Source organism: Hyla sarda, chromosome 4, assembly GCF_029499605.1.
Source record: "Hyla sarda isolate aHylSar1 chromosome 4, aHylSar1.hap1, whole genome shotgun sequence".
NCBI lineage: Eukaryota > Metazoa > Chordata > Amphibia > Anura > Hylidae > Hyla > Hyla sarda.
In genome coordinates this window covers 387,184,234-387,211,966 of record NC_079192.1, presented here as the reverse complement: position 1 = coordinate 387,211,966, position 27,733 = coordinate 387,184,234, and the positions used below count along the sequence as shown (strand labels likewise).

Below are 27,733 nucleotides of genomic sequence, written 5' to 3'. Positions count from 1 at the left end.
GGAGACCCCTTCACCCTGAGGGATTTCAAAGAAAGGATCCAGAGTTTGTTTATTTTTTACTCTTTCTTTTTTTCTACCTAATCAATTGCTCACAGGACAACTACAAGGACCAGCGTTAGAGGAAGTCCGCACCTGGCCAGCATCCGAGAAGGCAACTGTAGAGCAGATCTTTAAAGGACTGTATCAGATATTTGAATCACATTCTCATCAGAGGTACGTCTCCGGCTGTACGAAAGGCGACAGAAGCCAGGTGAGACCATGAGAGCATATGCCATAGCCTTACAGAATGCCCTAGAGACTGTCCAAAAACTAGATGGTATAACTCCCAAGCAGGGCAATAAGGTATTACTGGACAGATTTGTTGATGGGGCTCATAATAAGTGGGACAAATCCCAGGTGAGAATGTTAGCGGTCCAAAACCCCAACATGTCATTCCCATTTTTCAAGAGACTGGCTATCCAAATGATTGAGTCTGGGACTGAGTTAGAGGGATCTTGTCCACCTGTCCAAGAACCACTAGGGGCAATAGCCAGACCTATACCACCACCATCATCAGCCCCCACCCCGGTGTCTCATGCTTTGCCACTCACCGCAGCCTCAGATTTACAGAGTGTTATGCAGGACATTGAACAACTGACTAAGGCTGGGAAGGAGCTTGCCACCCGGTCTGCTCCACCTGACCGTGAACCGCCCCTACATAGAAAACCTACCCTTGCTCCTGCTCCCCACAATTTCAACCCTCGCAACTCTCTAACTAGTAGACCCCCATGGACTCAAAGACCCTTTTGTACCCATTATAATAAACCAGGACATTGGGAAACACAGTGCTGCGATTTAAACGGATTTCCCTTGAGGTCACGGACCGGCCCTCAGAAAAACAGTCATCAGGTCCAATCTCAGAATGACCTAAGTCAGGTCTCTCACTTTATGTCGCCTGCTGCCCCTATGTAAAAATTATTGTAGAAGGTATACCATTGGAGGCGTTGATAGATACAGGGTCAAAAGTGTCTATACCTAAGAACGTTTTCTATCAGCATTGGGATGCTAGTTTATTGTGTGAACCGGAGGGTGTTAACTTCAGAGTAGTTGTGGGTAATGTGCAACCAGTCCTCAAGCATGGATACTGGGAGCTAACCATTCAGTTGGGGGAACATGTACTTAGCGTGCAAGGAGTGATTGTAACTAATTTGACAGATAAGGGGTCTGCTGAGTTTATATTGGGGATGAACATTATGATAAACTGTTTTGTTGAAATAGTAGATGCCTTGCATGTCTCTCTTCCCCATATGTCCCCTTCAGGCCAGCGGGCTGCGCAGCACAACTGGAAAGTTCTACAAACAGAGCGGAAGTTTGCCAACAAGCAAGGTGAAATCTGCAGAGTTTGAGTACAAGACATCAGGTCGGTGACCTTGCAACCTAACACAGAGACTATCATCTGGTGTTGTGCACGTCCTGGAGTCAAGAATAGAGACTATCGAGCTCTGCTGGAGCCTCTTCAACTAGAAGACCACCCTCTTCTCCGAGCTGTGAGAAGCCTTGTCACCGTTACCAATGGGAGAGTTCCAGTCCAATTAGTCAAGCTGTCCAATGCTGCAACAGTCCCAAATACTCCCCAGTAGCCCAGTTGTATCTCGCAGAGATACAACTAATAGAGTCAAAGGACATCTTAACAGAATGCCGCAAACAACATGCAGCCCAAGATGCTGAAGGGTCCAGTCGGAGTGTGTCCTATTGTACCTGGACGATGTCATTGTGTATTCCAAGTCCTACCAGGAGCTCCTCAGTCATCTGTTAGACTTCTTCCAAGTCCTGGTCAAGCATCGGCTGAAGATCAAGCCGTCAAAGTGTTACTTGCTTAAACCTCAGGTACAGTACCTAGGTCATGTTGTCTGCCGAGGGAGTCCAGCCCAATCCTGAAAAGGTGGACGTTGTCAAGAACTAGCCTACCCCGCGAACTGTGAAAGATGTCAAGAGCTTCCTGGGATTTGCCGGCTACTACCACCGCTTCATTCCCCACTTCGCTCAGATTGCAGAACGCCTCACAGCTCTCTTATGGGGTATGGCGAAGGAGAACTACAATGGAAGATTACCTGTTGAATGGGCTGAAGAGCAAGAGACAGCGTTCCGAGGTCTGCTGACAGAACCATCCATCCTGGAGTATCCAGACTACAGTCAGCCGTTCCGGCTATATACCGATGCCAGTTTTGAGTGTCTGGGAGCCGTCCTGTCCCTAGTCCAGGAAGGACAGGAGCGGGTAATTGCCTATGCCAGTTGTAACCTGCGAGGAGCCGAGAAGAACAATGCAAACTACAGCTCATTCAAATGCGAACTTCTTGGTTCTGTATGGGCCGTGACCGAAAAGTTCAAAGACTACTTGGCTGCCACGCCATTTACTGTCTACACAGATAATAACTCGTTGGCCCACCTGAACACCGCCAAGTTGGGTGCCATCGAACAACGTTGGGCTTCAAGATAAGCCAATTATAGTTTCACCATCAAGTACAGAAGCGGCAAGTCGAATTTCAATGCCGATGTACTGTCTTGGATGACCTCTGGCAAAGAACCCCCTGTCAAAGACGTGTGAGAACATGTGGAGATGCCCCCATTTTATCAACAGTTTGTGAACCAAAATGTTGTGACCGCCCTCAGGAACGGCGAACCCAAGTCCGAAAAGGTTCAAGAAGAAATTTACACCTTGAAGACTATTCAGGACGAAAGTCGAGTCATGGGGGATCTGTTGGATTACCTTCTGGCGAAAAAGGTACCAACCTGTCTATGCCGGGCCCAGTGTGACTATGATCTGAAGAGTCTGCGGCGACAGAGAAAGTGACTGTTTGTGTACAAGGAACTGTTGTAACAAAATTCTTTGGATCCGGTCTCTGGTGATCGACATCCTTATTTTCTGGTTCCCCGAATAGACGCGGCGATGGTCCTCAATGAATACCATAATCAGTAGGGAGTCGGGACACTTTGGAGTCCACAAGACCAAAGCTACTGTCAGAAGCAGATTCTATTGGATCAGAATGCAGAGCAACATTGAAAAAAGTTGCAGTGAATGTGCAGTCTGTAATATCACCAAGAATGTGTGCAAGGACGCCAGCACCCCCCCCCCCCCCCCATTTCATCCAGAGTGAAATGCCTAACCAGGTGGTCACACTAGACTATGTCAAGTTGTCTCCTACCCAATCTTGGTACACTTATGCTCTCACTATGGTGGATCACTACTCCAAGTGGATTGTTGTCATACCCGTTAAAGACCTCACAGTCAAGACAGTGGCCCAGATGTTCTACTCCAATTGGGTGTCCGGAGTCTGTCCTGACAGACCGTGGAACAGCCTTCGAGGCCCAACTCTTCCAAGATCTGTGTCAATTCCATGCCTGTAAGAAACTCTGACTACTGCTTACCACCCCTGGTGGTCCCTGGGCGGCGCCACTTGTCCTGGTAAAAAAAAAAGACGGAACCATCCACTTCTCTGTCGACTACAGGAAGCTGAACAATGTCACACATAAGAATGCTTATCCTCTGCCAAGGATCAAGGAGTCGCTCACAGCTCTTGGGTCTACTGCTTACTTCTCCACCCTGGACTTAACCAGCGGATATAAGCAAGTGCCCATGGCTGTGGAAGACCACCTTCGTGACACCTATGGGACTGTTCTAGTTTAAAAGTATACCGTTTGGATCAAGTCTTTATCCATATGTTGCAAGCAGCCTTTGTGTCAAGACAAGAAGAATGGCCCCGTCTGCTGCCCGAAGTGTTGGAGATTTATAATAATACAGTCCATTGTTCTACAGGCTACACCCCTTTCTACTTGATGATCGGGCGACATGGGCAGCTGCCTAAAGACCAAGCATTTGGGCTCCAAGCCCCGTTCAACAACTCTCCGCAAGCTTCCCTGGAGTGGGTCTCTGACCCCCAGATTAGAATCCAGGAAGCCAAAGAAATGGTCAGCAAAAAGATGGGCGAGGTTCAACTGACAGCAACAGTACTACAACCGTCATGCCTCCACCAAAAAGCTTCAATTGGGCACTAAAGTGTGGCTGAGAAAATTTCCAAGAACTCATAAATTAGACTATCTGGGATACGGAACCATACACGGTGATGGCCATACCCTATCCAGACTCTGACATGTAAGAAGTACAAGAGCCTGGTTATGAGCCACAAGTTGTTCATCGCAACCAAATCAAACTGTGTCTAAAAGAAGATCTGCCAGTGCTCCCAGCACCATCTCCTCCAGCTGTCAGACCTGTAAGAGAGTACGTCCCAGGTGAGGGGATTCATCCCTCTATGGACTTTCCTATGTTTTCCCCAAGTCAGCCTGCAGTCTTCTGTGTCTCACAAGCCTCGGGGTCTGTTCCACCAACATTAATTTCTACTCTAGCTCCAGTCCTGTCACCATTGGCTCCAGTTTATATACCAGTTTCCAGAGTGCCAACTCTGCCACCAGTCTCTCTAGCACCACAGTCAGCGACTCTGAGTCCTGCCAGTCCTGACCCTGTACACACTCTCGAATTTGCTGAGGAAGACCCAGTCACAGATCCAGATGTACCAAGAGCTCCAGAAGACACCGGTGTTTCAGACTCTTCAGAAATGGTGTTGCTCCCAGCAAGGTACAAAGATTAACTCACATTAAAACCTGAAAAAGTTATGTACCACACCTAATCCAGTCATATGGTAAAACTAGTCCACATACCTGTAAATATATCAGTTAGGACTGTAACATTATTTTTAGTCCCAGTCTTCAAGTCTCATATGTATGTATATATGTCTAGCATTTCTTCCTGTCCAAGTGTCCAGGATACTTTACTGGCCAGAAGATATTCCTGATAGCTATACAAAACACATGCAGTGACAGAGGTAACCATATGTCAAAGTAACACTAATATCTAGAGTAATATCTATAGAGTTCTGGGGGGAAGTGTGTAAAACCAACGGACCCAAGTAGCCAAGGCAGCTGTCACGATGCCGGCTGGCAGGTAGTGGATCCTCTGTGCCAGAGAGGGATTGGCGTGGACCGTGCTAGTGGATCGGTTCTAAGTCACTACTGGTTTTCACCAGAGCCCGCCGCAAAGCGGGATGGTCTTGCTGCGGCGGTAGTGACCAGGTCGTATCCACTAGCAACGGCTCAACCTCTCTGGCTGCTGAAGATAGGCGCGGTACAAGGGAGTAGACAGAAGCAAGGTCGGGGCAGGCAGCAAGGATCGTAGTCAGGGGCAACGGCAGGAGGTCTGGAACACAGGCTAGGAACACACAAGGAAACGCTTTCACTGGCACGATGGCAACAAGATCCGGCAAGGAAGTGCAGGGGAAGTGAGGTGATATAGGGAAGTGCACAGGTGATCAGACTAATTGGAACCACTGCGCCAATCAGCGGCGCAGTGGCCCTTTAAATCGCAATGACCCGGCGCGCGCGCGCCCTAGGGAGCGGGGCCGCGCGCGCCGGGACAGGACCGACGGAGAGCGAGTCAGGTACGGGAGCCGGGGTGCGCATCGCGAGCGGGCGCTACCCGCATCGCGAATCGCATCCCGGCTGGAGGCGGTATCGCAGCGCCCCGGGTCAGTGGACCTGACCGGAGCGCTGCAGTGAGGAGAGTGTAGCGAGCGCTCCGGGGAGGAGCGGGGACCCGGAGCGCTCGGCGTAACAGTACCCCCCCCCCCCCTTGGGTCTCCCCCTCTTCTTAGAGCCTGAGAACCTGAGGAGCAGACTTTTGTCTAGGATATTGTCCTCAGGTTCCCAGGATCTCTCTTCTGGACCACAACCCTCCCAATCCACTAAAAAAAAGGTTTTCCCTCTGACCTTTTTGGATGCCAGAATCTCTTTGACGGAGAAGATGTCCGAGGAGCCGGAAACAGGAGTGGGAGGAACAGATTTGGGAGAGAAACGGTTGATGATAAGTGGTTTAAGAAGAGAAACGTGAAAGGCATTAGGAATACGAAGAGAAGGAGGAAGAAGAAGTTTGTAAGAAACAGGATTAATCTGGCACAAAATTTTGAAAGGACCAAGATAGCGTGGTCCCAACTTGTAGCTAGGGACACGGAAGCGGACATATTTAGCGGAGAGCCATACCTTGTCTCCAGGGGAAAAAATGGGAGGAGCTCTTCTTTTCTTATCCGCGAACTTCTTCATGCGTGATGAAGCCTGTAAGAGAGAATTTTGAGTCTCTCTCCATATGATGGAAAGGTCACGAGAAATTTCATCCACAGCGGGCAGACCAGAGGGCAAGGGGGTAGGGAGGGGGGGAAGAGGGTGACGGCCGTACACCACGAAAAATGGGGATTTGGAGGAGGATTCAGAGACTCTGAAGTTATACGAGAATTCGGCCCATGGTAGAAGATCTGCCCAGTCATCCTGGCGGGAGGAAACAAAATGTCGTAAATAATCACCCAAGACCTGGTTAATTCTTTCTACTTGTCCATTGGATTGAGGATGATATGCAGAAGAAAAATTTAATTTAATCTTGAGTTGTTTACAGAGAGCCCTCCAGAATTTAGACACGAATTGGACGCCTCTATCCGAGACGATCTGCGTAGGCAACCCGTGAAGACGAAAAATGTGTACAAAAAATTGTTTAGCCAACTGAGGCGCTGAAGGAAGACCAGGAAGAGGAATGAAATGTGCCATTTTGGAGAATCGATCAACGACCACCCAAATAACAGTGTTGCCACGGGAAGGGGGTAAGTCAGTAATAAAATCCATACCAATCAGAGACCAAGGCTGTTCGGGGACAGGCAGAGGATGAAGAAAACCAGCGGGCTTCTGGCGAGGAGTCTTATCCCGGGCACAGATAGTGCAGGCTCGTACAAAGTCCACAACATCCGTCTCCAGAGTCGGCCACCAATAGAAGCGAGAGATGAGTTGCACAGATTTCTTGATGCCCGCATGACCTGCGAGATGGGAGGAGTGACCCCATTTGAGGATTCCGAGGCGTTGGCGTGGAGAAACAAAGGTCTTTCCTGGAGGAGTTTGCCTGATGGAGGCTGGAGAAGTGGAAATCAGGCAGTCAGGAGGAATGATGTGTTGCGGAGAGAGTTCAACTTCAGAAGCATCCGAGGAACGAGAGAGAGCATCGGCCCTAATGTTCTTATCGGCAGGCCGAAAGTGAATTTCAAAATTAAATCGGGCAAAGAACAGAGACCACCTGGCCTGGCGAGGATTCAGCCGTTGGGCAGACTGGAGGTAGGAGAGGTTCTTATGATCGGTGTAAATAATAACTGGAAATCTTGATCCCTCCAGCAGATGCCTCCATTCCTCAAGTGCTAATTTAATGGCTAGAAGCTCTCGATCCCCGATGGAGTAGTTCCTCTCCGCCGGAGAGAAGGTCCTAGAAAAAAAACCACAAGTAACAGCATGCCCGGAAGAATTTTTTTGTAGAAGGACAGCTCCAGCTCCCACTGAGGAGGCATCAACCTCCAATAGGAAGGGTTTAGATGGGTCAGGTCTGGAGAGCACGGGAGCCGAAGAAAAGGCAGACTTGAGCCGTTTAAAGGCGTCTTCCGCTTGAGGAGGCCAAGACTTGGGATCGGCATTTTTTTTGGTTAAAGCCACGATAGGAGCCACAACGGTAGAAAAATGTGGAATAAATTGCCTGTAATAATTGGCGAACCCCAAAAAACGTTGGATAGCACGGAGTCCGGAGGGGCGTGGCCAATCTAAGACGGCAGAGAGTTTGTCTGGATCCATTTGTAGTCCCTGGCCAGAGACCAAGTATCCTAGGAAAGGAAGAGATTGGCATTCAAACAGACATTTCTCTATTTTGGCATAGAGTTGATTGTCACGAAGTCTCTGAAGAACCATACGGACATGCTGGCGGTGTTCTTCTAGATTGGCAGAAAAAATCAGGATATCGTCCAGATATATAACAACACAGGAGTATAAGAGATCACGAAAAATTTCATTAACAAAGTCTTGGAAGACGGCAGGGGCGTTGCACAGGCCAAAGGGCATGACCAGATACTCAAAGTGTCCATCTCTGGTGTTAAATGCCGTTTTCCATTCATCCCCCTCTCTGATGCGGATGAGATTATAAGCACCTCTTAAGTCCAGTTTGGTAAAGATGTGGGCACCTTGGAGGCGATCAAAGAGTTCAGAGATGAGGGGTAGGGGGTAGCGGTTCTTAACCGTGATTTTATTAAGACCGCGGTAGTCAATGCAAGGGCGTAGGGAGCCATCTTTTTTGGACACAAAGAAAAATCCGGCTCCGGCAGGAGAGGAGGATTTACGGATAAAGCCCTTTTTTAAATTTTCCTGGACGTATTCAGACATGGCAAGAGTCTCTGGGGCGGACAGAGGATAAATTCTGCCCCGGGGTGGAGTAGTGCCCGGGAGGAGGTCGATAGGACAATCATAAGGCCTGTGAGGAGGTAGAGTCTCAGCTTGTTTTTTGCAAAAAACATCCGCAAAGTCCATATAGGCCTTAGGGAGACCGGTTACAGGAGGAACCACAGAGTCACGGCAAGGGTTACTGGGAACCGGTTTTAGGCAGTCCTTGGAACAAGAGGGCCCCCAACTCTTGATCTCCCCAGTGGACCAATCCAGGGTTGGGGAATGAAGTTGAAGCCAGGGAAGTCCAAGGAGAATTTCAGAAGTGCAATTGGGGAGGACCAAAAGTTCAATCCTCTCGTGATGAGATCCGATGCACATTAGAAGGGGCTCCGTGCGGAAACGTATGGTACAGTCCAATCTTTCATTGTTTACACAATTGATGTAGAGGGGTCTGGCGAGACTGGTCACCGGGATGTTGAACCTGTTGACGAGAGCGGCCAAAATAAAATTTCCTGCAGATCCGGAGTCCAAGAAGGCCATAGTAGAGAAAGAGAAGGCAGAGGCAGATATCCGCACAGGCACAGTAAGACGTGGAGAAGCAGAGTAGACATCAAGGACTGTCTCACCTTTGTGCGGAGTCAGCGTACGTTTTTCCAGGCGGGGAGGACGGATAGGACAATCCTTCAGGAAGTGTTCGGTACTAGCACAGTACAGGCAGAGATTCTCCATGCGGCGTCGTGTCCTCTCTTGAGGTGTTCATGTAGATTAGCAGGGATTTCTCGTGCGGCCAGAACATCTTTAATGTTGCTGGATAGGCCTTTTTTAAAGGTCGCGCAGAGGGCCTCATTATTCCAGGATAATTCTGAAGCAAGAGTACGGAATTGTACGGCATACTCGCCAACGGAAGAATTACCCTGGACCAGGTTCAACAGGGCAGTCTCAGCAGAAGAGGCTCGGGCAGGTTCCTCAAAGACACTTCGGATTTCCGAGAAGAAGGAGTGTACAGAGGCAGTGACGGGGTCATTGCGGTCCCAGAGCGGTGTGGCCCAAGACAGGGCTTTTCCAGACAGAAGGCTGACTACGAAAGCCACCTTAGACCTTTCAGTGGGAAACTGGTCCGACATCATCTCCAAGTGCAGGGAACATTGGGAAAGAAAGCCACGGCAAAACTTAGAGTCCCCATCAAATTTATCCGGCAAGGATAGGCGTAGACCAGAAGCGGCCACTCGCTGCGGAGGAGGTGCAGGAGCTGGCGGAGGAGATGATTGCTGAAGCTGTGGTAGTAACTGCTGTAGCATAACGGTCAGTTGAGACAGCTGTTGGCCTTGTTGCGCTATCTGTTGTGACTGCTGGGCGACCACCGTGGTGAGGTCAGCGACAACTGGCAGAGGAACTTCAGCGGGATCCATGGCCGGATCTACTGTCACGATGCCGGCTGGCAGGTAGTGGATCCTCTGTGCCAGAGAGGGATTGGCGTGGACCGTGCTAGTGGATCGGTTCTAAGTCACTACTGGTTTTCACCAGAGCCCGCCGCAAAGCGGGATGGTCTTGCTGCGGCGGTAGTGACCAGGTTGTATCCACTAGCAACGGCTCAACCTCTCTGGCTGCTGAAGATAGGCGCGGTACAAGGGAGTAGACAGAAGCAAGGTCGGACGTAGCAGAAGGTCGGGGCAGGCAGCAAGGATCGTAGTCAGGGGCAACGGCAGGAGGTCTGGAACACAGGCTAGGAACACACAAGGAAACGCTTTCACTGGCACGATGGCAACAAGATCCGGCAAGGAAGTGCAGGGGAAGTGAGGTGATATAGGGAAGTGCACAGGTGATCAGACTAATTGGAACCACTGCGCCAATCAGCGGCGCAGTGGCCCTTTAAATCGCAAAGACCCGGCGCGCGCGCGCCCTAGGGAGCGGGGCCGCGCGCGCCGGGACAGGACCGACGGAGAGCGAGTCAGGTACGGGAGCCGGGGTGCGCATCGCGAGCGGGCGCTACCCGCATCGCGAATCGCATCCCGGCTGGAGGCGGTATCGCAGCGCCCCGGGTCAGTGGACCTGACCGGAGCGCTGCAGTGAGGAGAGTGTAGCGAGCGCTCCGGGGAGGAGCGGGGACCCGGAGCGCTCGGCGTAACAGCAGCCCAATCCAAAAAGTCTTATATCATTGTTCTGCATATTGTTGTTGGAGAGTGTCAGGAAAACAAGATTCCCAGCATATATTTAAGGGCATGTATGGACATTCACCATGCCACATGGACTCATTTCTGTTTGTCATCAAACCAAGAAAAGACATTGTGTTAAAAATATCCCTCAGGAACTGTCATTGGCTCCAGTGGTCACTGTGGTCCTCCGCCCTCCAGGACTGGGCGTCGAGGGCGACTGTAATTAAGAGTTTGAGGTGGCCCAGTATGGGATGGTGTTGCCCCCTACCTTTCCTGCCCTGTTAGGCAGTGTCCCTCAGTGTCCCCAAGGCCCCCTGTAGTTGTTTCCCCATTTGTATATATGTTGGATATTAAAAGATGAGTTATACCTTTAATAAAATGTACCATGTGATTGTTACCCAGGAGGTACCAGTGACCAGCTGACCCCCAGAGTGACCTAGTCTCCCCATGGGTGGAGCTAGCTTGGCTCTCTTGCTTCTTGCTGAGGTCCAGTCAAGATGTCTGATCTCCCTGCTGCACCCAGCGTTCATTTAGTCTCTAAACTTTAGAGCGTCGGGTGCAGCACCGGAGGCTCGTGATATCACGTCCCCTCCCATAGACTTGAATTGAGGGCGTGTGGCCGTAATGTCACGAGGGGGTGTGACTGTGATGTCACGAGCTTCCGCCCAGCATCGCCAGTCATCCGGCATGGAGCAAAGTTTGCTCCGTGCACCGGATGTCTGGGGTGCCGCAACCGAGCCCCAGCAACGGGATCCTTGAGATCAGACATCTTATCCCCTACTCTTTGGATAGGGAATAAGATGTCTAGGGGCAGAGTACCCTTTAAACTATACTATAAGCTCCCACAATGTATCTTAGGCCATATTGTTTGGCTTTGGCTGTCCGTGCATGTTTGGCGTTGTAGTTTTGCAACAGCTGAAGGCTTTCTGATTAGGAAACACTGACCCAGCACTGTAAATAGGGAATGGATCCTAATGGGCCTCCTTTATGGTGTGTGTGTGTGTGTGTGTATGCCGCATAAGGACTCCTCTCGCCCCCCTCATAAACACATAGGTGAAATCCATTTTCTTCTGTTTCAAAGGGTTAAGCATGCCGGATTATGAAAGAAAAATTGCATTACAGACCATTTAGGAAAGAGAAACGGCTACGTTCATCACCGATGCCATTATCGGAGCTAATTTTTCATAAGGACTTGATGGCCGCAAAGGCTCGCTTCCATTCGGCCAAGTGGCTGTTGTTTTAACCCCCTATGTGGTCCCTTCTCCTATGCTTCTGGCTGCAGTATAATCATTGGCAGATGAGATCCCAGAGCCTCCTCTCTCTCTGCCGAACTGGAGAGAGAGAATTAACGCTCTCATCTCCAGATTGAATTGCATCCGCACCACACATCAGTCTTATCTGGCAGAGAATGGGTAATGCACAATATCTGCCATTAGAAGATCCTAGCCCACAGCCATTAAGAAACCGCTCCCATTCTGCATGAATGTAGAAATGTTGTAACAGAATATCGAGCGGGTAGGAGATCTTAATTTAAGTCATTGAAATCCTCAGACAGCAGGTTTACTGTTTTTTTTTTTATTGCCTCTGGCTTCATAGAAGACTATAGGTCAGATTATGTGCGGAAGCTTCTCTTCTTCCCTCTGGGGGTCTATAGAAACTCAAGATTAGTAGGGTCACATGTATTCAATCCTGGCTTCAGATGTTGTGGTTCAGCGGTGATTTCCTGAAAAGATTTCAACAAAAACATTGAATGGTACTAAGAACAGGGACGTGCACAGACATTTTGGGGGGCAGGGGCTGAAATAAAAAAAAAAACTTCTTATAATTATTTATATAAATGCCCATATAATGATGCCAGCCTGCCCATAAAAAAAGCCACTTCTTATAATCATTTATGTAAATGCCCACAGAATGATGCCAGTCTGACCATAAAAAAGCCACTTTTTATAATTATTTATAAATATGCCCATATAATGATGCCAGCCTGCCCATAAGAAAAAAAGCCACTTCTTATAATTATTTATATAAATGCCCACATAACGATGCCAGCCTGCCCATGAGAAAAAAAGCCACTTCTTATAATTGTTTATATAAATGCCCATATAATGATTCCAGCCTGTCCATAAAAAAGGCACTTATTGTAATTATTTATATAAATGCCCACAGAATGATGCCAGCCTACCCATAAAAAAGCCACTTTTTATAATTATTTATATGAATGCCCAAATAATGATACCAGCCTACCCATAAAAAAGCCACTTCTTATAATTATTTATATAAATGCCCACGTATTGATGCCAGCCTGTCCATAAGAAAAAAAGGCCACTTCTTATAATTATTTTTTATAAATGCCCACAGAATGATGCCAGCCTACCCATAAAAAGGCCACTTCTTAGAATTATTTATATAAATGCCCATATAGTGATGCAAGCCTGTCCATAAAACAATACAAAAAAGCCACTTCTTATAATTTTTTATACAAATGCCCACATAATGATGCCAGCCTGCCCAGGTCACTTATAGGATGAACGTCAAAAGGGCAGGGGCTGAAGCCCCCCACCTTTCTAGTCAACCTGTGCACGTCCCTGACTAGGAAGATGAGGTGGTCACAGTCAATAGGTTTCCCCTCATCTTTCTAGTCAGGGACGTGCACAGGTTGACTAGAAATGGGGGGCTTGAGCCCCTGCCCTTTTGACAGGACCCCAGAGAACCTTCTGTGATCTGTTTTTGAGACTAATGTGCTTCTCCCATATCCCCAGATTAGAGGAGTACCTATCACTTCAACTAAATTCTGACACATCATAGTGAAATATCAGCAGTCTGTATTGGTGGGGGGTCCTGGTGCTGAGAACCCCACCGATCACTACAACGAAGGGGCAGAAGCGCTTGGCTGCATGCATGTTTCCCCTTCTTCTGCACACCTTGGGAATCTAGAGAATGCTGTATACGAAATTACATTATAAGTCAGTGTTTCCCGATCAAGGGTCCCTCCAGCTGTTGTGAAACTACAACTCCCTTCATGCCAAGAAACAAATACTCCTAATGACCTGGCCCAGGACATAAATTCAGCTACGTTTGTAGAAATGTACACTTTAAAAGGAACCTGTCATCACTTTCATGCTGCCCGAACCATGAGTCACTTAAGCTCATTGACTTCTCCTTACCCCTTCCATCCTTTACTGTTAGATCTCTCCCTACACCTAATCAGGGAAAGATTTACTAATAAAAGCTAGTGGGGAGGTGAAGAAACCAGTGGAGACCACCCAATGAAGTGCTTGGGGCAGCATGAAATTGAAAAGGTTCTCTTTAAGCTGTCCATACACATAGGATGTTGGTTAAATACTCATCCAGCTGAAGGCTACTTCGCTTGATCGCCGGCTCCGTACACATGCACGTTCACCTTGGCTGAGTGTGCATGTGCTTTAGTAAACATCATCCCAAAAACAAAAGATTTGAACTGCCCGATCCTTATTTTTCCCCAAAATTTGCTGTTTGGGCGGGAGGAGTCTTTATACTGCATACACACAGTGTAGAGATGAGCGAACTTACAGTAAATTCGATTTGTCACAAACTTCTCGGCTCGGCAGTTGATGACTTTTCCTGCGTCAATTAGATCAGCCTTCAGGTGCTCCGGTGGGCTGGAAAAGGTGGATACATTCCTAGGAAAGAGTCTCCTAGGACTGTATCCACCTTTTCCAGCCCACCGGAGCACCGGAAAGCTGAACTAATTTATGCAGGAAAAGTCATCAACTGCCGAGCCGAGAAGTTCGTGACGAATCGAATTTACTGTAAGTTCGCTCAACTCTAACACAGTGCAGGCTGCAGTGTGCTGGGTCAGTGTTTCCAACCAGGAAGCCTCCAGTTGTTGCAAAACTACAACTCCCAACATGCGGTCCGGCAGCGCTAGGACCGAGCAGACTGCATTGCTGCCCCCATAGACTGCAATGCATTTCTGGGTGGATATTTTGGGAGATCTGCTCAGAAATGCATTGCCATCTATGGGGTATGAAATTCCACAGTGTGAACCTAGCCTTAGAAGACCAGGGGGTGCAAACTCCTAGTCAAAAAGGTCTCACGAGCCATTAGCTTGGGTGATGACAAGTGGCACGTGCCTCGCGTTTGCCCTGCCCGACCGGTATGAAATATTTAATTAATGAGCTCATTTTATGAAAATAGCCTTTTATTTTACACAAAAGGGACAGGCGGTTCTTCTTGTGTCACTCATTGGATTTTGATGGCGAGCGCGAAAAAGACAAGTCTAAATTTGGAAGCCAAATTGTTTATTTTTACATCCGTTCACTCCTTTTTAATGAAGGCGGCTGAAAGAAGAAGAGAAAAAAAAAAAAAAACATCTCGCCTGTCAATCTCCTCCGCTGGTGAAGAAGGAGATGAAGAACTGCCCTGAAGAAATGGTTGATGTTTGTGCCGGTTGTTGTTCGGGTGCATTCACACCGCGTTTTTGCAATACAGTTCCCGTATAGGTTTTTAGGGTGCGTTCCCACTTGGCATATACACAGCTTATTTCATGCTGCGCAAAATTTACGTCAGCAGCAGGAAATACGCTGCGTATTCCTAGCTCACTATACACACAGGGTTTTCTGGCGGCAGCCCTATGAGTGTAGTGAGTTTTGGAGGCAGGGCCATGTGCCGGCGTGACTGTGACCCCGCCTCCAAAACTCACTGCACACATAGGGCTGCCGCCCGAAAGCCCTGTGGGGGAGATTTATCAACACCTGTCTAGAGGAAAAGTTGCCCAGTTGCCCATAGCAACCAATCAGATCACTTCTTTCATTTTGCAGAGGCCTTGTTAAAAATGAAAGAAGTGATCTGATTGGTTGCTATGGACAACTGGGCAACTTTTCCTCTAGACAGGTTTTGATAAATCTCCCCCACAGGGCTTTCAGGGGGCAGCCCTATGTGTGCAGTGAGTTTTGGAGGCGGAGTCACTGTCACGCCGTCACATGGCCCCGCCTCCAAAACTCACTACACACATAGGGCTGCCACCAGAAAGCCCTGAGTGTATAGTGTGCAAGGAATATGCAGCGTATTTCCTGCTGCTGCCGTAAATTTTGCGCAGCGTGAAATACGCTGCGTATACGCCAGGTGGGAATGCACCCTTAATGTGAATATTGAAAACTGTATGCCAAACGTACATCCTTTTTGCGTCTTGTACGGTTTTGTCCATTTTTTTTTCACGTACCCAAAAACGTAGCCTACCACGGTTTTTGGTCTGGGTGAAAAACCTTATTAAACCGTATACGTTTATTTTTTTTTTACATGGGAGTCAATAGGAACCGTATAGAACCGTAGGTGCGTACGGTTCCATCTGGTTTGCACCCTACGGTTTTTGACTTTGACGGTTTTTTTAATTAGAATTTCAATAAAACAAGTGAAACTTTATTTACAATGGAGTGAAAAGTAAAAAATTATATGTTTTTTTCTTAAAGGGGTACTACCGTGGAAAACTTTTTTTTTTTTTTTTTTTTTTATTCAACTGGTGCCAGAAAGTGAAACAGATTTGTAAATTACTTCTATTAAAAAATCTTAATCCTTCTAGTACTTTTTAGGGGCTGTATACTAGAGAGGAAATGTTTATCTTTTTGGATTTCTCTTATGTCATGACCACAGTGCTCTCTGCTGACCTCTGCCGTCCATTTTAGGAACTGTTCAGAGCAGCATATGTTTGCTATGGGGATTTTCTCCTGCTTTGGGCAGTTCCTAAAAAGAACAGCAGAGGTCAGCAGAGAGCACTGTGGTCGTGACATAAGAGAAATCCAAAAAGATAAAAATTTTCTCTGTAGTATACAGGCCCTAAAAAGTACTGGAAGGATTAAGATTTTTTTATAGAAATAATTTACAAATCTGTTAAACTTTCCGGCACCAGTTGATTAAAAAAAACAAAAAATGTTTCCACGGTAGTACCCCTTTAAAGAATAGATGCAATCACACATCATTTTTCAAACTGTATACGGGTTGAAATTTGTACACACGTTTTGATACAGTTTAGTCAGGTTTTGAGGAATCAGTTTTTCATCAAAAACCTGATACGGGAACTGTATTGCAAAAACGGGGTGTGAATGCACCCTTACCTGCAAGTACCCCAAAGACACAGACAGGGCCCCGTCATACATCGACGCCATCATTTGCAATCATTCCATCTGGAGGAGAACACAACAGATTTATGGGCCTCTAACCAGGTTATATATAAATCAATACAGAGGACATAGGATGTGGGGCTACATGTCCTGCTGCCATCTGGGATCTCCAGGGAGCAGGGGCTGAGCCATTCCCAAACTTCCTCTCCCTGTGCTTAGGACTGTGTTTCCCAATCTGGGTGCCTCCATCTGTGGCCAAACTACAACTCCCAGCATGCCCGGACAGCCTTTGGCTGTCCGGGCATGCTGGAAGTTGTAGTTTGGCCACAGCTGGAGGCACCCTGGTTGGGAAACACTGGCTTAGGGCTATATCCAGACAGATGTAACACTTTTTTTTTCAAAAGGGCTGGAGGCACTTCATCTTTTCATAGGTTTCCTGTGATCACGGAAGAACAAGGCCGCCTTCATTTTCAAGGTGTTGTAGAGAATTTTTAATAAACTTCGCTTCTGAGCGTAGAATCTTAGGGTCAGACTTGCTGTCGAGGAATAGGTGTTGTTTGATTATACAAGGATGAAATATTTTGAAACATATTGTTAGAAAACAGCGCCACTCCTGTATACAGGCTGTGCCAGGTATTGCAAATACATCATAGAGAAGAGTTAGGCTACGTTCACACGGCGGAATGTTCACCCGGAAAATTCCCCTGACATCAGGCGCCAACAGAATATGCCGCAAGGACCGCAAGACGGCAGTGCATTTTCGCGCAGGCTTCGCAAAAAGAATTCATATGTTTCTGCTGCAGAAAATTGCACCGTGTGCATAATGCAGCAGAATCCTATTGGCAACAATGAGACTCTGCTGCAATGGAATTTCCAAGCTGAATTTTTCCACCAGATTCCGCTCGGTAATTCACCATTAGTGTTGAGCGCGAATATTCGAAATGCAAATTTTTACCCCGAATATCGGCACTTTTTGAATATAGTGATATATAGTCGGAATGACGAATATTCATTTTTCTTTTTATGCAATTTGTTTATGCAAATTTTTATGCATATTTATGCAAATATCGGCACTTTCAGACTGGACACTGATCCTTCCATTCTTTTAGGTGAAAGATATAAGTGCGCATGCGCACTATGCATATTTCATTACGAATTTTCGCATGGAAAAAAAAAAGAACGAACATAGCGAATATGCGAATTTCGCGAACATAGGACGAATATTCATCAATATATTCGCGAAATATCGCAAATTCTAATATGGCAGCTGCTCATCACTATTCACCATGCGAACATAACCTTAAAAAAAAAGCCAATGCCGAATCCATAGTGTTTTTGGTAGACTTCAATGGGAGGAAAATGTCAAAATGTGTTGAAAAAACAAAACAAAAAAACTCCATAGTCTCCGCATGCTGCGATTTTACAGAAAACTTAAGTCTTTCAGTACTTATCAGCTGCTGTTCCAGAGGAAGTTGTGTTGTTCTTTCCAGTCTGACCACAGTGCTCTCTGCTGACACCTCTGTCCATGTCAGGAACTGTTCGAAACAGGAGAGGTTTACTATGGGGATTGTGCACAGTTCCTGACATGGACAGAGGTGTCAGCAGAGAGCACTGTGGTCAGACTGGAAAGAACAACACAACTTTCTCTGGAGCATACAGCAGCTGATAAGTACTGTAAGGATTAAGATTTTTTTATATAGAAGTAATTTACAAATCTGTATAACTTTTTGCCCCCAGTTACTATTTTTCCCCCTCTGGAGTACCACTTTAGGGTACGTTCACACGAGCGGATGGCCAGCGCGTATTAGGCTGCAGATCCGCCGCTGAAGGACGGCTGTATGCTGCCTTTACAGGTGCCTGCACGGAGCGGCAATACTCGCACATCGCTGCAGCTCTCATAGAGCAGGGGGAGCGGCCGTGATGTGTGCGAGTACACCGCGCATGCGCAGCAACTCGCACATCGCTTCAGTGTGTCTGCTTGTAGCGGCATATTGCTGCTCCGAGCAGGCACCTGTAAAGGCAGAATACAGCGATCCTTCAGCGGTGGATCGGCAGCGTATTACGTGCTGGGGATCCGCTTGTGTGAACGTACCCTTAAAAGGTGTTGTATATGAATAAAAATAAGGGGGGGGGAGGGCGGATTTATCTAAACCTAGAGGAAGATTGGTGCAGTTGCCCATAGATTGCTTCTTAAATTTTTTTAAGTCCCTTCAAACACGAAATAAGCAATCTGGTTGCTATGGGCAACTGCACCAGTCTTGCTCTACACAGGTGTTAAAAAGTCTCCCCCAAGAGTTTGCTTATTTTTCAAAAGCAGAGCCACTCTTATCTATACAGCCTGGGTAATAGGTCTGAGCTGCAATACCAGACACAGCCTGTATACACGAGTGGCGCCGTTTTCTTTCTCTGTGGTACATAGATCTTGCACCCATTGTATGTTTGACAATAGTGACCTCCGATTTGAGCATCAAGGTTGTTGGGCACGCTCGGATCTTGTTGTGCTGCCCCCTATTGGCAACAGGAACTTGGATGCAGCTGACTTTGCACAGTGTTTCTCCACTGGTGACTACACATGGCTGGTGACCACAAGTAACCCTACTACTTCATCTCCCGCAGCACCTGCATCTCATTCCTTTGATGTATCCCCGTGGTATGATAACGTATCACCCACCCATATCCCATTACCGGAATCCCAACAGCTCGACTCGTTCTTCCACCAGAATATATCCGCACATCATTGTTACGGCCTGAATTTCCAGTTTGGGGATGAGGGGGCCACATAAACTCAACATCATATAGTTTTATTGCTAAAATGAGTCTGAATGGCCTGTTTGTTTTCTTCTGCTCATCTCCCTCAACAAATAAAAGGAAAAAGAACTCGTTCTGTGTGTTATGGCCCGGCACTGTCTGCAGAGCAGGTGTGGAGGAATAAGTGAAGCAGTGTTCAGTCAGCGCCACACCCAGGGAGCTGACAGGAGTGTGTGTCCCCGCTGGTATATACTGGGGCCCCCTGTGCGGGCAGGCGGGGGAGGAGATTTGTTCATCTTGTTATCTTATCAACTGTAGTCAAGACTGTGCAAACACCTTGGTGTCGGCAAATGGGCAAACAACAACCCACCCGCGGGGCACAAACACCTACAATATAAATACAGTCTTAGGCAGCATTCACACCACGTTTTTGCAGTACAGTTCCCGTATACGTTTTCAATTTGAAAACCGTACGGAACCCTATTGAAAACCGTACGCATTGACTTTCCATTGAAAACCGTATGCCAAACAATGCATCCGGTTGTGTACTTTTTGCGTCTTGTACGGTTTTGTCCGTTTTTTTTCCTGTACCCGAAACCATAGCCTACCACGTTTTTTTGTCCGGGTGAAAAACCGTATTGAAACCGTATATGGTTCCTTTAACATGGGAGTAAATGATAACCATAGGGAACCGTATGTGCGTACGGTTCCATCCGGTTTGCACAATACGGTTTTTGAGTTTGTTTTTTTTTTACTTAATTTTTTTTAAGCATACATTTTTAACTTTTCATTCCATTTCGGTGTGAATGAAAAGTTAAAAACGTATACTTTAAATAAAAAAATAACCGATGCAACCAGACATCATTTTGCAAACAGTATACGGGTTTTGAGGAATCCGTTTTTCATCAATAACCTGATATGGAAACTGTATTGCAAAAACTTTGGTGTGAATGCAGCTTTATATATACAGTCAGAATAAAGAGCAGCGGCGATTCAGAAAATGTACAAAACCGCGACAAAAACCGCAACAAATACGACTCAGGCTCGGTTCACACTACATTCCTGCCCCGTTAACCATATCCATCGGCCTACCGACAAAAACAGGATGCAGGTGTATACAGTTAAGGGGAACAACATTCCGCAGCGGGTGCCAAAATGCCGGCGCTAAGGCCGCTCGGAAATGCGCTGTCTCCATAGATGGCAATGCATTCCCGAGCGGATTCCAACGACAGTTTAGGAGGGAGATTTATCAAAACCTGTTCAGAGGAAAAGTTGCTGAGTTGCCCATAGCAACCAATCAGATCGCTTCTTTCATTTTTGAAAAGGCCTCTGAGAAACAAAAGAAGCGATCTGATTGGTTGCTATGGGCAACTCAGCAACTTTTCCTCAGGACAGGTTTTGATAAATCTTCCCCTATTGTTCTTTCTGGATTTCCATAGCAGAAACATCTGCCGCGGAAATTCCACCGTGTGCACAGTGCAGCAAAACTCTATTTAAATCAATGGGACCTTTTTTTTTTTCTTTTGCGGAATTCGGCGCAGACATTCCACCGTGTGAACATGGCTAAAGAATGCACTTGAATTTCTGCCGCTGACATTCCGTCATGTACGCTGTGTAGTGGAATGGAAGTGGAGGCACCCTGGTTGGGAAATAGTAATATATTGACTGAATGCAGGTTTGATCCACAGCTATTCCTTTTTATGCCACCATGCACATGCACACTCAGCTCAACCGAGCATGCATATGTACTAAATTAAAAAAAAGGGGACATGAGCTGCTGCCAGACATCTGTTTCTCTTTAACTAAATGGATAGATCCAGTAGCTATCAGCTAAATGCCTGCTCATTGACACAACCATGGTAGTGAAGAGGAGGATAAGCTGGTTCCAGGCATTTTTGGCACCGCTTATCTCCCAGGGGAATAAAGGATTGGGCAGGTGGTTTTGTACAAAACTAAAGTCTTGTGGAGTTTTAGGGTACGTTCACATGGGCGGATTACCTGTGGAATTTCCTCAGCGTATTTGCTGCGGAAAATCCGCAGCGGATTTTGCTACCATTGACTTCAATGGGTCATCAGAAAATCCGCAATAGAAGCAGTTTTTTTTCCATATTTTCCTTCGGACTCATTGAATTCAATGGTAGCAGATTAAATGCTGTGGATTTTCCGCAGCAAATACACTGCGGAAATTCTGCAGGTAATTCGCCCGTGTGAACGTATCCTTAAAGGGAACCTCCAAAGTTGCTGGAAATCTAGTCTTCAAATCCAATGCTGGTTAAAATGGAGGGACCCTTTAAAAGCAAAATGCAGAAATTGGGGGACAGTCAGTCGTTGTCAGTCGGATCAGCTGACAGCTACATTAGGATGGTCACGATTAACCCTTTATCATGTGAACTATCATATGTGACTCCCATGTCTTCACTTTGGCTCCAGTCATCTCCAAATTGCAGACCTCCACTACAACTCCCAGCATGCCCAGACAGCTGTTGACTGACAGCTACATTATGTGTCTGATCAGAATAGTCACGACTGATAATTATTCATGTGAATTATCATATGTGATTCCAATTGAATCCCTATAGGCCAGTGGGCTCCAAACTGCAGTCCTCCAGCTGCTGCAAAACTGCAACTCCCAGCATGCCTAGATAGATGTTGATTGACAGCTATCTTATGTATATATCCAGAATAGTCTTGATAGATTCTTTATTATGTGAACTATTATATAGGACTCCCATTTCTCCAATTTGATCCCAGTGGTGTCCAAACCACGGACCTCCAGCTGTTGCAAAACTACAACTCTCAGCATGCCCGGACAGCTGTTCGCTGATAACTATCTTATGTGTCTGGCTAGAATAGGCACTATCGATCTTTCATCATGTGAATTATCATATGTGATTTAAATTTGATCCAAAGGCTGTTCAGGCATGCTGGGAGTTGTAGTTTTGCAACTGCCAGAGGTCTGAAGTTTGGTGATCAATTCTATAGGTCAGTGTTTCCCAACCAAGGTGCCTCCAGCTGTTGCAAAACTACAACTCCCAGCGTGCCCGGACAGCCTTTGGCTGTCCGGGCATGCTGGGAGTTGTAGTTTTGCAACAGCTGGAGGCACCTTGGTTGGGTACACTATTATAGATTGTCTGGTCATGCTGAGAGTGGTAGTTTGGAAACAGCAAGAGGTCCAGAGTTTGGAAACCAACACTATAGGTTGTCTGGGCTTGCTGGGAGTTGTAGTTTTGCAACAGCCGGAGGTCCGGAGTTTGAAGACCACCACTATAGGCTGTCTGGTCATGCTGGGAGATGTAGTTTTGCAACAGCTGGAGGTCCGCAGTTTGAAGACCACCACTATAGGCTGTCTGGTCATGCTGGGAGTTGTAGTTTTGCAACAGCCAGAGGACCGCAGTTTGGAGACCACCGCTATAGGCTATCTGGTCATGCTGGAAATAGTAGTTGTGCAACAGCCAGAGGTGAACAGTTTGGAGATCAATGCTAGAGACTGTCCAGTCATGCTAGGAGTTATAGTTTTGCAACAGCTGGAGGTCCGCAGTTTGGAGACCACCTCTATTTATTGTCCAGTCATGCAGGGAGTTGTAGTTTTGCAACAGCCGTAAGTCTGCAGTTTGGAGACCACTGCTATAAGCTGTCTGCTCATGCTGGGAGTTGTAGTTTTGTAACAGCAGTAGGTCTGCAGTTTGGAGACCACTGCTATAAGCCAGTGTTTCCCAACCAGGGTGCCTCCAGCTGTTGCAAAACTACAACTCCCAGCATGCCCGGACAGCCAACGGCTGTCCATGCATGCTGGAAGTTGTAGTTTTGCAACAGCTGGAGGCACCCTGGTTGGGAAACACTGCTATAAGCTGTCTGGTCATGCTGGGAGTTGTTTTATAACAGCTGGAGGTGCGCAGTTTGGAGACCACCTCTATAGATTGTCCAGTCATGCTGGGAGTTGTAGTTTTGCAACAGCCATAAGTCTGCAGTTTGGAGACCACTGCTATAAGCTGTCTGGTCATGCTGGGAGTTGTAGTTTTGCAACAGCAGTAGGTCTGCAGTTTGGAGACCACGCTATAAGCCAGTGTTTCCCAACCAGGGTGCATCCAGCTGTTGCAAAACTACAACTCCCAGCATGCCCAGACAGCCCGGCAGCCAACGGCATGCTGGAAGTTGTAGTTTTGCAACAGCTGGAGGCACCCTGTTTGGGAAACGCTGCTAGAGGCTGTCTGGTCATGCTGGGAGTTGTTTTGCAACAGCTGAAGGTCTACAGTTTGGAGACCACCTCTATAGATTGTCCAGTCATGCTGGGAGTTGTAGTTTTGCAACAGCAGTAGGTCTGCAGTTTGGAGACCACTGCTATAAGCCAGTGTTTCCCAACCAGGGTGCCTCCAGCTGTTGGCTGTTCGGGCATGCTGGAAGGTGTAGTTTTGCAACAGCTGGAGGCACCCTGGTTGAGAAACACTGCTACAAGCTGTCTGGTCATGTTGGGAATTATTTTGTAACAGCTGGAGGTCCGCAGTTTGGCGACACCCGCCTTATATTGCCGCAATCCATCTCATCGGAAGTGAGAACCATCCTTGTGTATTTTCCACTAAATTGTGACACCCCTAAAAAAAATTGCCATGAGTGATTTTTTTTCTTCTCCCCCACATTAATGTAGTTAAGAAGAAGAGAAGGAGGAGTAGGAGGGGCAGCTGCCTCCCCTCCCCATCCCCATTTGCAGAGTTGAGGCATGCAACAAGCACACAGCAGCAGCAGCAGCAGCAGCTTTGCATTGGGAAAGACACAAGGACTGGATGCTGAGTGCTGGATGTGATAAGGATCAGGAGCTCCTCCCCCAGTATAGAGAGACACTGGAGGGAGAGAAGCTGAGATCTCATACACACACAGCCGCACACCGGGACGGGTCTCTGCCGCCGCTCACAGCAAAGGGGGGAAGAGCGCCCTGCAATCAACTGCGGAACTACAACCGGCGAGGAGCGGGGAACCCGAGCGCCCGCGGAGCAGAGGAGCGGAGCGGCGACACAACTTCTTCTTCTCCTTATTTCTTCTTCTCATTGCTGGGAGGTTCTGCTGTGATTTCTAGTGCTTATTTCTCTGGGACTTGCCCGTTTGGATGTGACAAGAGAGACCAGGGAAGAAGCAGCGATGAAGAGTCGGGAAGAAGAAGGTGGAGGAGGCTGGAGGAAAGCTGGGGTGGCAGGTAAGGAGCCCCCAAGACTGCTTAGGAGTCTGCTACTTCATAGGAAGATGGGAGTTGGGATATCTGGGAGCCTCAAGACGAGCTGGTGCTATCTTCCCCTTTTTATTTATTTTTTGTTTATTTATTTCGACTGAAGATGTTTGATACAATGTATCCAGGCAGTACAGACCGTTGATGAAATGTATCCAGGCAGTAGAGACTAATGATACAAACAGCTGACTGCATAGATGGGAGTTGGGGTAGGATCTGGGAGCCTTAAGATGAGTTGATGCTATCCTCCCTTTATGTATTTGGAATGAAGATGTTTGATACAATGTATCCAGGCAGTACAGACCATTGATAAAATGTATCCACTCAGTAGAGACTACTGATACAAACAGCTGACTGCATAGATGGGAAGCTTCTAGTCTTGGGGAGCTCTTATGTAGCAATACCCCCCCCCCCCCCATATCCCAAGCTGTTCTAGGCTGTTACCCCCTTAGGATGGGGTGGAGGGGACTATGTAAGTTTAATCCTATAGTGGGGGGCAGATAGACCCCTCAAAATGGAATGAGATGTGGATGTGATGGAGGAAGGCAGGATCCAGGCTGTGTACATGCAAAGTGCAAAGCAGTTGATGCTCTTCTTCCTATAGAAGATGTGCAAGAAACACACTGATAGTGACATGTAACCCCTTTACTGCTGGAGGCTATGGCTATTATGGGAGAGTCAGGGGGGCATAGGGGTTTGATCATGATGGAAGAAGCTTGCCCAGATTTTCCTACTTAGAAAACTGTGATGTTGTGGGGTGAGATCAGTAATGGGGGAAACCCAGTCTGCAGAGCTTTCTTTGCTGTGCACAGAGCCAATCTCCCCCGGTTTACCAGGCTAGGTTTAGTCCATGGAGATTCCCTGTCGTGAGGAATCTAGAGAAGCAGACTACACCCCAGTAAGTAATGTGGATCATATATTATGGGTTATCCATTATTGATGGAGGGAGAACATATTCTGCAGCGCCGTACAGAGATTTGATTCATTCACATCAGTCGCCTGTCTCTGGATATATAGGGCCAGTTACCCTATCAGTCTATATAGGTGGACTATGAGAGGAAACCCACACAAATGTAGGGATAACAAACTCCATGTAGATAGTGGGATCTGCTGCTCCACATACATGTTATATCAGGAGCAATTGGTACCTCCTGTTGTAGGGAAAGGAGGGGGGCTCCAGAGATTCTGGGGGGAACCCACTCTGGAGAGACTGACGTAGGGAAGCTGACCGGTGCCTGATTCTACATAGCTGTCCATAAATAAATAGATTACAGGGAGATCAGTGGCTTCCTGGGTTTTGCTGTTCAGACATGCACACGTTCTATGGGAATGAATAGACGTAGCTGAGGATGCTTGTGAGTCGCACTCCTTACACGAGTCATTGGTGTAAAGGAGCATTGAGCTATATAGGCAGGCAGTATAGAAAGTGCTTTGTAGCTGGGAGCTCCCCAGCATTAGTATACAGCTTATTGAACTCAATGTAAAGGGCTGGAGACATGGATCAGAGGCATGGGATACAGAGGGGGGATTATTGCACATTGAACCGGTATATGGAGCCTAATGCTACCCTGGCTTTGCACTCCCTGTGGTGGTGAGTGCAACTGCACATTCATTACGAGATACTTTGGAGAGAAGCCTGCAGGTGTCCTGTGAGCACTGATCCAGCTGGGTGGGGGACCCTGTAATGTGGATAGATCATATAAAACCACTGGAGTCATTTATTGTTTGCAATGCAACTTTTTTATTTTATTTTTTTTCTTTTTTTTTCTTTAATCTAATCATTTAATGGACAAGCTGCTGGGTAACATTGTACATTTTATCCGTATTTAAAACAATCCTTCACTACCAACCGGCAACTTGGCCGAGATACTTATTTAATCAGCGAACGCCATTAAAAAATAAGCCAGGCTAGGTTGGCTGTCATAAAGGGCTCCTGTGATTTGGCACTTAAGAGGAGGCATCCCATCTGATGCCATCCTTCTATAAAAGGTAATGGAAGATGTGGACAGAACACAAATTAAAGGGTCAGTAAAGCATAGGGTCCATGAGCGGTGACCCTCCCTCCACCTCCCCTATAAAAAAGTGCAGCACTAGTAGATTTATCCTAGAGTGCTGATTTAAAGCAATTTTATCCTGAATCCTTAAATTTTCTGTAGGTGAAGGATCAATGAAGAATTGGGTGACGTTATATCAGTGGTGGGCTTACTGCAGATACAGACACTTCAAATCCCCTTATAACTGCAGTGTGTGTGTGTGTATATATATATATATATGTGTGTGTGTATATAATTTTTTTTTTTTCCTTGATCATTCTTGCTGACCTGCCCTAAGTCGCCAATCCTCTCTATATTCAGCACCTATTTGTGCATGGTTTGTTTATTTATTTATATTTTTGTAACTTAAAGCTAGTACAGCTTTGCTCTCTAACCCCAAGCATTGCTGATCAGTGCAATACACAACACCTGTTCTTGCAGCCCCTTCCAGATTTTAACCCTTTCCAGTCCAACATCGTTGATCCTGCTTCTACCCCCAGAATCCCCATTGCCTGGGTGTGCTTTCTACCTGGACCAGAGCGGTTGCATTAAAGTAACTGCAGTCGCGGTGGCTAAAAGGCATTGAAGTGTTGGCTGGCACCGCCGGTCGGTGGCATAGGTCACACCTTTTTGTGTACGTACACAATACCATACATCTTCTCCGGGCATGGTGTCACAATTCCTCTTGGTTTTAATGAATGTCTGGCTCAGCTGCAGACTCTGTAGACCTGGCAGTCCTCTCCACCTATCGCCCAATCTCCTGCGCCTCATCCTAGGAAATTGGATGGTGTGTTTTTATTTATTTATAATTTTTTTTTCCAAGCCGTGCCAGGCAATGAAGCTTGAATATTATCCCCCTATTTTCTTCTAATGATGATATTTTGTTGGCTGTGTTGTATATGTAGATGTGTACTGACTACATTGCAGGAGAGAACTGCGGCGGAGCACAGCAAGTATTGATTTCAGCAGATCTTAACCTTTTTTTTTTTTTTCTTTTTTTTTTCTTTTTTTTCTTTTTTTCTACTTCTAAATGAACCACACAGATTTAACACTTAAGGTGCTTAAGACCAAGCAGATCCCAGTGTCGGGAAGAATTCATAAGCCTGTTTTTGCTCTTTCTATGCTGAGGTTGGGTTCCAGCTACATGGGTGTAAGGAAGGATTAAAGGGAGGAGGGGGGGGTTCTGATTCTGGATTCCAACAGATCACCACTCTTCCATTCTCCCTG

At 46.9% G+C, this 27,733-nt stretch overlaps 1 protein-coding gene across 6 annotated transcripts in view; it reads left to right on the top strand.

The window, feature by feature from the left end:
* PCDH1 (protocadherin 1) overlaps nucleotides 1–27,733 on the top strand; it is a 242,701-nt gene that overhangs the window by 13,928 nt on the left and 201,040 nt on the right. For 2 of the 6 annotated variants that reach the window (XM_056517047.1, XM_056517046.1), the window contains exon 1: nucleotides 23,934–24,443. The exons of 1 other annotated variant lie outside the window; for it this stretch is intronic. In XM_056517047.1, the coding sequence (XP_056373022.1) occupies nucleotides 24,389–24,443 (55 nt within the window). In that variant the 5' untranslated portion in view covers nucleotides 23,934–24,388. Of the gene's footprint in view, nucleotides 1–23,933; nucleotides 24,444–25,349; nucleotides 25,372–27,733 lie in introns of those variants that run through there. 3 more of the 6 variants (XM_056517041.1, XM_056517042.1, XM_056517044.1) reach the window with 3 other exon arrangements.